At 41.4% G+C, this 11,133-nt stretch overlaps 2 protein-coding genes across 5 annotated transcripts; one reads left to right on the top strand and one right to left on the bottom strand.

Moving 5' to 3' along the window:
* Positions 1 to 495: 495 nt before the first annotated feature.
* On the top strand, positions 496 to 5,504 carry LOC105019744. 4 transcript variants are annotated; one of them, XM_020042092.2, is made up of 6 exons: positions 1,209 to 1,351; positions 1,487 to 1,589; positions 3,340 to 4,058; positions 4,197 to 4,386; positions 4,487 to 4,682; positions 4,772 to 5,504. In XM_020042092.2, the coding sequence occupies exons 3-6, from the start codon at positions 3,740 to 3,742 to the stop codon at positions 5,477 to 5,479; spliced, it is 1,413 nt and encodes a 470-aa protein (XP_019897651.2). In that variant the 5' UTR covers positions 1,209 to 1,351; positions 1,487 to 1,589; positions 3,340 to 3,739; the 3' UTR covers positions 5,480 to 5,504. The 4 variants fall into 4 exon arrangements, with proteins under 4 accessions (XP_019897653.1, XP_010884436.3, XP_019897651.2 ...); XM_020042094.2 differs by lacking the exons at positions 1,209 to 1,351; positions 1,487 to 1,589 and adding an exon at positions 496 to 556 and having other exon boundaries at positions 3,340 to 3,517; XM_010886134.3 differs by lacking the exons at positions 1,209 to 1,351; positions 1,487 to 1,589 and adding an exon at positions 496 to 556.
* A 643-nt stretch (positions 5,505 to 6,147) lies between these two features.
* Positions 6,148 to 10,634, bottom strand: zswim2 (zinc finger, SWIM-type containing 2). The gene is made up of 8 exons (XM_010886133.3): positions 9,397 to 10,634; positions 9,160 to 9,236; positions 8,452 to 8,492; positions 8,059 to 8,290; positions 7,592 to 7,843; positions 7,398 to 7,482; positions 7,082 to 7,294; positions 6,148 to 6,884 (listed from the first exon to the last, which is right to left on the bottom strand). The coding sequence occupies exons 1-8, from the start codon at positions 9,544 to 9,546 to the stop codon at positions 6,162 to 6,164; spliced, it is 1,773 nt and encodes a 590-aa protein (XP_010884435.2). The 5' UTR covers positions 9,547 to 10,634; the 3' UTR covers positions 6,148 to 6,161.
* Positions 10,635 to 11,133: the final 499 nt, after the last annotated feature.

Genomic DNA, 11,133 nt, shown 5'->3' with positions numbered 1-11,133 from the left:
TATGTATTCCTTCAGATGCGAGCCTGTGCGCTTTACATGACGTTTCAGGGTTAGGCCCGGCAGTTGCGCACGGACTGGGTTCAATAATAAAAGGCTTTTAATGACCAAAATATAATTCAGACTGACAAAATAATAAAAATGACATTCTTCTACTTTTAAATAATAATAATAGAAATAATAATAATAACGACATTCTTCTTCTAAATAACATCATTAATAATAAATATCATAAAATAATAAGACGAATATTAAAATAATAAGACGAGGGCCCTCATTTATCATTCTTGCGTAGAAACGGGTGTATATGTTGGCGTAAGATTTTGCTTACACTCCTCTCACCGCCTGATTTATGAAGCTGTGCGTACCTTTAAAATCCAGGTGTACACAATACCTGCCCTTGATAAATGCCGCGGCTGAAAACGACCGTCATTAGAATAACACGCCCCTATATATTCAAGTCTCCACTTCCCCCACGCCCTCATTTTACGCTATGGACACACGGAAGACGGCAAAAAAGAGAAACTTCTCTGGACGTGAAGATAGAGACGATCACCAGGTAGGTTGAAATAAATAAAATTGTTTCATTTGGCAGTTTAAAAAGCGGAATAAAAGATGATGATGTGATGTGGAGTACCATACATTCACATTAATAATTGCATGACAATTTGTAATATTCGTCTTATTATTTTATGATATTTATTATTAATTACGTTTATTGTTATTTAGAAGAAGAATGTCGTTATTATTATTATTTCTATTATTATTATTATTATTTAAAAGAAGACTGTCATTTTTATTATTTTGTCAGTCTGAATTATATTTTGGTCATTAAAAGCCTTTTATTACTGAACCCAGTCCGTGCGCAACTGCCGGGCCTAACCCTGAAACGTCATATAAAGCGCACAGGCTCGCATCTGAAGGAACACATATAAATCAAATGCTTTGGTAAAGTCACACAAATTAAACATTGAAGTCCATGTTGCACAAAACTAAACACTGACGTTTTTTTTTTTTTTTTTTACAGTTGGTCATAATATATCATATATTTTAGTTCGTCAGTGCGTTAGGATTTTTTTTCTGCGCATTTCCGCACTAACTCAAAACGTGCGTACACCACCTCCTGAGCTGGCGTAGGATTTGAGAGTCCCGTACGCCAACGTCCATATTGATAAATCTCAAAGTCACCGTGGTTTTGGGTGTACGCCAGGTGTACGCTGGAAATTTGGTGTACGCACTTTTGATAAACGAGGGCCCTTGACTTTTAATGACATTTCTCGTCCTCATAGTTATTATAATAAGACTGGCTCCATACTAAATGATTCACGTTTACTTTATTGAAACTGGTTTCTGGGTAAGTTTCCCTTATTTGCAAAGTCGGTTTGTGTGCATTTTAATCGGAGAGAGATGTTTCTAGGTCAAATTCCTGTCAATAGGAAGTAGCTAGCTAAATAGATTGTAATTCTAATTTCTTACACACCCTTTACAGTATTTTTGGGTGTCTCCTCTATTTTGGAAATGTGGTCTGTCTGGTCATTAGTCCAATCGAGATGAGGTTCGAGAATCCCTTTCTTTGTACATAAGTTCAACAGGTCAGTGTATTGTGAAAACAAAGTAATTTGTGAATGTGATAAATCAGATGCATAAATATATGTGTATGTTTATACATGTGTGTGTATATACACTTAACAAAATGATATATGTACACACACACACACACGCAGTTGCTGTATAGGCCGAGTGTGCAAAGTACAGTACATAAATGCCAATTACAAGTTAAGTTGCACCGTTGGATTTTTACTGTAATTTAATTCAAGCTATTGCTGGCAGTTGATTTATGGTTTATTCAGCCAGGTGTTCTTCATTTAAATATGATATAAGTATATAAGTGAACATTTCGTTTCTTACATTATATAAAAAGGGTCACGCTATGCATCTGTGGGTGGGTGAATGTCTCTTCACATTGTGGGTATGCACTGCATGTATCATTAGGATTGTTTCTATCTAAAAGCTCTACCAAACTAGTATTTACAATGTTTTATATTTCCAACACATAACACATGTAATATACTATCACATTGTTCAAGTATATGGACACCTCCCCATTGACCATTTCCTTTCATAATCATGGATATTCATTTGGAGTTAATCCTAGATTTGAACCTACTGTGCTGCAATGCATGTTCACTGGACATAGGGCTTAGAATGTTAGACCCAGGGCCATCTTGGAGTGTACTTTGATCCTAGGCTGACTTGGGCAGAACACATTGAGATCCAGTAGTTAATCTAGAAGCATTGGATGGAGGGTGGTTGGCTCGTCTGATTTATTAAAAACACATCTGTATAGCAGGATTATGTGTTAATTTATACAGATGGGTCAAAAGACACAAGGAGAGGTGGTACTGGGTCAGCATTCGCTGTGCAGGAAGTAGTGTGGAAGACACAAAACATATTACAGACCATCTAAAGCTATATACATGAGTGGCCTTTTATTGTCCCCAGCGGAAGGTGAACCATTGTAATGACATGTTTAATCAGCTTCTTGAAATGCCGTAACTATCTTGACAAAGATCATTTGAGAGGAAGAAGTTTTTGAAGGATAGACCTTTTTATCCAATGTACACAACAAAACGTTCTGGAAAACATATGATGTGACATCAGTAATAAATCAATAATAACAAAATATCAAGACTTACTTTTTGGAATAAAAACCTTCAAGGAATAACCGGTGTTATCAGTGCATAGCGACATTCCTTCTGCTAGTTTTGTGTGGGTGAATACCTATCTTTACACACCATCTGCCTGTTGTGGCTCAAATAACAATGCATTAATGATGGCGTAGGCGTGTACACGTCAGCCTAGATTACCAACTTTTGTTAACTGCGTTTTATGTCATAGTGGCATTTATCTGGGCAATGTATGTTTTTACCTTTTACCCTTTACTTCTATACATTTTAAAAAAGCAAGTCAAGATCAGTGGTTAATCATGCAACAGAATGTCAGTTAATAACCCAGCTACAGCATAGTTGTCGTGTGTTGACCCTGCATGCTAGTATTTCTCATGTTACTACTCTTAAAGAAGCAACCCAGCTTCTCTTAAGTGATACAATTAGAATTTGTAACCTTATGCAAATTGGGTGATTTAGTACACAGGGTCCATTTTGAGTCAGGTACACAACTTTAATGAGTACTGGCTAAATGTATACAAATATTCTGGAATGGTTCTGTAAAATAACATTTTGTTTTTGTTGTATGTTAAAACTACTATGGTTAATTTTATTGTTCTCACTATGTTGAGATTTGACTAAGTAAATAATAAAACATTTCCATCTCATCTTCAAGGTGGTTGTCTGAGTTCACATGACTGGCAGGCACCTAGAGACCTTCACCCTGACAAGAAATCAAACCAGTCAGACCAAATGGAAGTAGATGGTGGCAACCAGAGACACAGGAGTGCTTTCAGTTAATTGCTTTACTACGTTGCTTGACAGTTTGTATCAGGCAATACGTTACCCAAACCGTGAGTATCATCCTTTAGTGGTCGTATCTTTGTTCCTATTTGGTGAGTCTGGTGGAGCCTTGCCTGAAAATCATGACCATTTGAAATTACGCCGTACATGCAGTTGCATTCTGGTTAATCACCACATACTTCAAGTGGTCATTCAGAACATTGCTGTTCCATTAAACATTGCACTCCATTGTGCTACTGATTGAAAACCACCTAACATCATCCCCAAGGACAATGGCCAAAGAGTTTATGTGCGAGAAAAAGATTTTTCTAATTGAGGCTCTGTCAGGGAATGCCTCTTTTATTCTCCAGTACACCCAGACAGAGAAACTATTGACAGACCGTGAATACAGAAACATTCATGGACTTGTGCAAAGTCAAAACCAGGAGAGGATTGTCATTGACCTTATTGATTTACTGAGTCAAAAAGGAGAGGATTTCTGCTGTGGTTTTCTGGACCTCTTAAAGTCGCCAGAGATAGTTAAGACCATGCCTAAACTTAGAGATATGGATTGGGACACCAGATCTCTAGCGCCATCAAGCACCCAAACAAGTAGGCCCCTACCCCTCTTATGTTGAATGTTTTTGAACATGCTTTTGTGCCAGCATGGCAATTAAAATTTGTAAAACTCAGATTTTCTTTGACTAAATATATATGCCCCCTCTTTCATGTCAAAAATATCTTCAACAGGGTCCAAAACTGAGAATTGGCACACAAGAACAAGAGATTACTGTGGATATTTATACAATGTCTCAGCTATTAAGAGAGGGAAGAAGAAACAATATTTCACTGCAGTTTTAATGGAGGAAAACGAGAGCAGGACTATTATGGTTTTTCAGACACTGCTGCAAGAACGCTTTGTCATGGCAGAGAGAAAAAGGTATGTTTACATGGATTTTTACAGGCTTTTAAGGTTTTGGGATTAAGTAATATCTGTTTACATAAATATTTTACAATGCATTTTTCTTTTTTCTTTTAAGAACTCCAGTGAAGTTGGAAAAAGTGGTGCTCCAGCCAAACTACAAGTTGTCAACCAAGTTTACTGAGATATCTAGATTTTCCATCCTTGAGGATTTACCCTTCAAATATAACAGCGGTATTAATGTAAGGGTCGAGGATATGTCCCTGAACCTAGCTGCCCATAATGTGGACAAAAAAAATGCTGAAACAATTAAGGTATAATGATAATTCAGTGGTCATTGAATACTGTTCTTGTTTACTTCAGTTTACTTCAAGTGAGAGTGTTGGTTTCTCTTGCTTTGTAGGTGAACGTTACAGTGGAGGTGATTCAGAGACTGCAAGACAGCCATTGTGTAACAAGAGCCCAAAAAAGGCTTCCCATGGTGAAATACCTTGTAGGTGATATGGATGGCAATCAGACTACACTTGCAACCCTGGTCGTGTGGAACCATGAACACACAGTTGAAGAGGGGAAATGGTACAGAGTTACCAATGTTTCTGTAGGTAGGTCCAGGAATCAAATTACCATTAACACAACACCAGACTCTACTCTTGCCAACGTACCCAGTGGTGGGAAATGCAATGTGCCACCGGGAATGATTGACTGTCAGGAGTTCAAAGGGAAAATCATTGGACACTTGCTGTCCGAGGAGCACACCTGTCCACAAGGACACCCGCTGGAGAGGGTGAACCCCTGTGGAAGAAGCGTGACTTGTGAGAAGTGCCCTATGACGTACATATCATCCAGTGTAAAAAATATATTCAGAGGAAACCTCTCCATACAGTCTGATGTGGACAGTCTGATCAGAGAGTTTCATGTAGAGGACAGAGTGATCAGAAAGGTTCTGTGGGAGGATTTGAAGTCTGTGAAGGAAGTTGAGGACGCACTTGTCGCGCTGCCTCCAGTGACGATCACTGTTCTCAGTGGTAATGTGTTATCCATTGCAGCTCTGACTCAGGACGTTGCCACACAGAAATCTGCAGCGCATATAGCTTGGACTGAGGGTGTCTGAGTCATTGGAGGAATGCGCCGTTCCTGCTCGTTTGAAGTTTCAGTTCCTGAAAAACAGACTTTTTCTGCTGGACGGACTAAAGAAGTTTCACCTCATCAGGAACATTTTGGACTGCTAAGTCTTCCCAACCACCACTGACGCCCCCCATCGAACCATCTCGCACCCCTACTTTCAATGGGTAGACATAGGAATTAACAGCAGCACCCAGACCTACTGGTATGGTTAACTCATCTCTACAAAGCCAAAAAAAAATCACTAGTGGAACAGATTAGCCCCATGAGCAATATGTTGCCGACCCCTGATCTAGATGAATGCTTATAATGGAACTATAAAGGTATAAATAAATTTCAAAATCCCATGGGGAGTCTAGCTTGAAAATATATGCAGTGATGGAATCTCCTGAACCACTTGAATGTAATATATTAAAATCACTGCTTCAGTAGGTCTCATGGAAAATGTAAATTCTAAATGAATTATGAATTAATCTAATGGAGGTGGAATAGTGAGTTATTAATGATGGCACTCACACACACACAACCAAATAAACAAAACAGTTAAGTGATTGTTTTCCAATTTCATTTATAGAAAAACATGAAATTATAAAGCTTTGACATACTCTTAAATGCCAGTATCGATAGCAATAGCATTAACAACAATTTCTATATACTTAGGAATCTACCGCCTACTTTTCCCTCTGGTGTTTGATCACCACCCCTGTCATTCTCAGACCAGAGGTCTTCTGCCTGTCTCCTGTGCCCGGTTGGGCATTCCTGGGTCTTGGTTTCCACAGGGAAACGACCGCTCTGGGCTGAGCACCAGTAGCGGTCGTCGTGTCTCCATCTGACCTGTTCACACCTACAAACAGCTCCCTTTCCGTCCCTCTGTGGACCTCCCCCAGCATGTTAGTTGTGGTAGCATGTGTTTGGGTCAAACCCTTACCCAAGGACAGTGACTTGATGCTGCCTAGCCTCATGCTACACGTGTCAGGCCTTGGATGCTCGGAGGAAAGTGTCTTGTGATGGATAACGGATTGGAGAAGAGGTCTATCCTTCTTGGCCACTCTCTTTATATGTTCAGCGTTTCGTTTATGGATGCGTAGACCTTGTAAGTCGATGACCATAGTGTCCCGAGGGAGGGGGGCCGGGGCACTGGCTGGGGCTTCGGTGTTATCCGCCACCAGGGAGGGAAGGACCCTGGCGGCCCTATCCAAGAGGGCTACTCCAGGGACAAACAGCTCCAGCCTGTGCTGCTCTGTGAGCTTAGCCTGGGCATGGGTTGGGGAGGCCGGCCTGGTCGTGGCCTTACCCCCGGCACAGCTCCATGTCAGGGGGTTGTAGATGACGTAGCCATCCAGGGGGCAGGAATTGGACTGCCGAAGCAACGGGTCGATGCAGCCTGTGTGGAACTGTGTTAGGGGAGATATTTTGAAAAAATAATATACTCATACCCAGTCCAGAACAAAACATTCCTGAAAGCATTTTTCTTATTATTCTATTTGTGTATTGTTCACGCTAGGGAAAGTCTATAGCTAGATCAGATACGGAAAAAGAATCCGTATCCGGCACTTCTCTTTGGCTAAGTGAAGCGAAGTGCAGTATTCACCCTGTGATGACAGGGCAGGTGTCTAGCCCGCTGACCCTGCTGGAAGCTCTTCAGGCAGATCCTGCACTGCTGCCCAGGGTCCAGCAGGCGGCAGCCACTCCGCACTCTGACCGCGGGGAGGCTCCTGAACACGTGATCCGGCAGCGGGTCACTCTCGACGCGGACCACGCCGCCGTCCGCAGCGCTGCTGCCTTGCCACTTCTGACTTCTCTTCTAACAATAAAACAACACAGAGAAAAGCAACAAGTGACCGTGTCATTACATCGGACGGTGTGCCGTGACCCAGCGTGAGCACCGACGTTCGAACACGGCTTACCGCACGAAAGGCAAACTCATGCTGAGGGTGGCGCCTCCTCCCCATGCAGTCCTCGCAGAGGTGATAGTAACGGCAGACGGTGCATCTACGCGGGAGCCGTGGACATTGGTTATCCACGGGTAAGTGAGTGGAACTACGTCTGTACATTTGAGCTCATGGTCTACGGAGAACGGGATAAGAGGCGGGCGACCCACTTGAAACACTTGCCGGTGACCGGGCCGATCCCGCAGCTGTTGCAGAGCACCCCGAGGTGCCTGTCGGGCCTCTCCCTCTCAGCAGCTGTGAAGAGCTTTGCGGCGGTCCTGACTTGCTCCAGGAGCAGCTCGACCGGCCCGAAGTCCTCCCTGCACAGCGGGCACTTAACCGCGGCCTCCCCCTCAGGACGCGCCTGGTGGTCGGCCCACACCTTCATACAGGAGATGTGGACGCTGTTGCCACAGCCGTACCTGAGTTAGAAGACGGGATGGTTTGGTGGCAGAAGGTGTTTTTCTCCAGAGTATTTTTTCCCCTACTGTTTATGTAAAGAAATGACACTGTTCAACCGTCGTCAAAGCTCTTTCGGCGTTCGCCATTGTATGAATAAGTGCTCTGAAGGTATAATACCCATGACCAATTGCGGCCCTGTCAGTGTAGTGAAATAGTCGTACAAATATGACCTAACCTGCAGTAGCACACAGGCAGCCGTTTCGCCAGCATGTCCTCTTGGCAGATGGGACACACATCGTCAGCTTCAATCTCTTTACGCCTGACTGACCCGTCCCCGTCATCTGGCTCTGGTCTGGTGGGTTTAGCCGCAGAGCCAGGTGGGTCTACTGGTCGAGGTGTTCTGCTCTTGTGTGAACCCTGTAGCAACTCCAGAATTTGTCTCTCCACTAGGCCCTGCTGAAAGCAATCTGGAAGTGTATATACCAGAGGAGAGTAGAGCTTATTAACACTGTATTATTGCATATCCAGCAGTTACTACATGAAGTGCCTCAGGAATGGGCTGCTATGGTGATTAGGCATACAATGTAGTTTATACTTTATAATGTCGTTTAGCCAAATTGGAACTTACATTCATGTTCCCTAGGCAGTCTGAATTTTCGCAGTAAAACCCTGAAACAAAAGTACAATTACACAGGGAAACAATTTTGTACCTCATTTCTTTGGAGTTAGATTTTTCACTTGATTTAGACTAAATTTGGCTTGCTGATTTGAAAAAATACAGTCAGTTTTCTTCTAGCACGTCAGGTTTTTTCTTTACAGTTTATTCTGAATAGGCAAAACATTTGTATTGCACTGGGGAACACATAAGTTTGTGAATACAAAATAAGTTGAACAGTCAAGCGTAGACATTTTTTGTAACGTACATAAAGTCTGCTAACCTCTTGTATACAGCCCTTTACAGGTTTTTCCATAAAAGTCTGTAATACAAGGGGTTAGCAGACCTAATGTAAGTTTTTTTGTTTTGTTTTTCTAAGCTTGTGACTTCAACTTCTTTTGTATTCACATACTTATCTCCTTTCTTTAAGATCATGGCTTCCTCTGTTAGTTCTTGTCCTAAGTGCCTATACAGCCCTGATTCGTGAGACAAAGTGAGGGTATCCTGTAGCTCAAAAAGTTGATGTGATAGAAAAAACGGGGTAATTTTTGGATTCAGAGGCCAAAGGTTAGTCAAAAACAAATGTCAGATCTAACTCAACGAAAATTGTGTTCCCCAGTGTTATTTCACAGAATAACCGCACAATCGAATGTGCGATCAGTATGTTATCTTCATTATTACCAGCATATATGTTTGCAGAGGTCCCTCTCTTTGTTGAATGTTGAACAAGCACAGGTATGAGGGTCTCCCAAGCACACCTTTGTAATATGAGAAACGGCTACTAGATTAAGAATTCACAACATTAAAGTAAATGCGAAGTCTGCAGTGACGACATTTCGAAACGTAACAGTAATATCAAATGTACATGCTTCTGATCAGGATCAACGGGTAGTTGGCATGTTACACTGGCATACCTACCTTGAAGTTTTTGGTTTCGCCTTCCTCTTTAAGTAGGAATCCGGTCGGACCATACTCTTTCAGGATAAGTATGGTTGTGTTCAGTGCTTGGTCCTGATGCCAGCTAACGGCATCACTCACGGTATTCTTCCAGACAGTTTTCCTAAACATAGCACACTCAAGGAATGTCCAAGTAAGAGTGCAAAGGAGAGAAAAGCAATGTTTCGATGTGTGTGCCTGCTGCTGTATCAGCAAAGGTTTTGTAAATACCCTTGCTTCTGGCTAAACGCCCGAAAACCGACGACGCAGCAATTCAAAGACACCTGTTAGCCGTAGTCATGGTAATTTAGAGACAGATGATTTGGCACATGTATGCCCCCTTGTGGAGTAATGCGATCTTACATTTAATAAAGCGTACCAACCACATTTGTTTATCTATGTAGCTCTATTAGGCTGTTGCGCAATCTGGGAAGTATTCATACCATGTGACAGTTTAAACCCAGCAAAACATATTTCCAAATTAATGAGTGATGTTGCATGTTTGTTCTTGAGAGTTATTGCACAAGGACACAGCCTGATAGCAATAACACTTGTCAACCAGAAATAAAAAAAACTGGTTGTGTATTTATGGCTCTTATGTCACAGAACATTTTCTATGAAAGACATATTAAGCAGAATATTTTTTTAACCGTTTTCCCTATGCAATGTAAATTACTAGAAATCTGTCAAAATGTGTTCAATAACTGTATTGATCTATGTCTTTCCAATCCAAAGTGTTTATTGTCTTAAAGCATTCGGGAATTTGACAAAACTTGGGCTGATGCATCGGTTTTCCTGAACCTCTCTCACAGCCTTCATTGTCTGTGGGTCTTTTAGTCAGAGAGTGGCATCCAACAGGAAGAGAAAGTGCTAAAGTTCAGCGAGCACATTGCAGGGTCGCCCTGTTGTTTCCAACTTGCGTAAAAAACGTGACCCTGAGTTTCTCTAGAGTTTTCACTAGAGACCCTGAGTTTTCACTAGAGGATAGGACCTGCAGGCTTTAGGTTGAGACATACATTTTTAGGTTACCACTATTAAAATAGAAGGGCTTAACACCTGATTATGTAATGAAACCATAAAAGGTATGGCAACTAAACAGATATTTGGTGATTTGAGTGTCTTTGCATGTAAATCCAGATGTAAGTGTTATGATACAAATGTATTTTTAAAGATTGTTCAAATTGTTCTATCTGATGGTTTTCAGTGATGAGACTATCCGTTCCAGCATTTTCAGACATGAAATGACATCTAACCATGAGATCCACATTAGATAACCCTTGGGAATGTACTGTATTAAAGCTGTATTAAAGAGATGCCTAAGATAGGGAGTTCCGGTTAGGGATGACGCTTGTCTTAGCCACATGAACTATCAGTGAGCTGGACTCATCCCAGGAGATTACAAAAAGGTATATGTCTTTGGAAGTCTTTCCTTGGTTTGTCGCTGAACAAAATATATGTTTGTTTAGTATAAAGAGAGGATATACTAATTTTAACTGGAAAATCGGAGTGTATTGGCATTTTAAATACAAAATATTTCCTATTCTGTAGCTGAATGATGACTGTTCTCCTTATCCTGTGAGTTCATTAGAATTTCTGGATACTCCAAGTCTGCCCTGTTTCCTTTTTGGATGTCTGTATTGATATGATACAGCTGCTCAGATACACATTTAAGGGTTTCCTATGGTAGAGATGGGGATATATCTTTGGTATAATTGGTTG

This window comes from Esox lucius, chromosome 22, assembly GCF_011004845.1.
Source record: "Esox lucius isolate fEsoLuc1 chromosome 22, fEsoLuc1.pri, whole genome shotgun sequence".
NCBI lineage: Eukaryota > Metazoa > Chordata > Actinopteri > Esociformes > Esocidae > Esox > Esox lucius.
Note: the sequence above shows the minus strand (reverse complement) of the source record. Positions and strands in the feature narration are given on the sequence as shown.

Coding starts and splice junctions, on each gene's coding strand:
- LOC105019744 (XM_010886134.3), top strand. CDS start 3,740: ATGGCCAAAGAGTTTATGTGCGAGAAAAAGATTTTTCTAATTGAGGCT. Junction 4,387..4,486: donor GTCATGGCAGAGAGAAAAAG/GTATGTTTACAT, acceptor TTTTCTTTTAAG/AACTCCAGTGAAGTTGGAAA. Junction 4,683..4,771: donor AAAATGCTGAAACAATTAAG/GTATAATGATAA, acceptor CTTGCTTTGTAG/GTGAACGTTACAGTGGAGGT.
- zswim2 (XM_010886133.3), bottom strand. CDS start 9,546: ATGTTTAGGAAAACTGTCTGGAAGAATACCGTGAGTGATGCCGTTAGC. Junction 9,237..9,396: donor GCGAAACCAAAAACTTCAAG/GTAGGTATGCCA, acceptor CATATTACAAAG/GTGTGCTTGGGAGACCCTCA. Junction 8,291..8,451: donor ACTGCCTAGGGAACATGAAT/GTAAGTTCCAAT, acceptor ATACACTTCCAG/ATTGCTTTCAGCAGGGCCTA.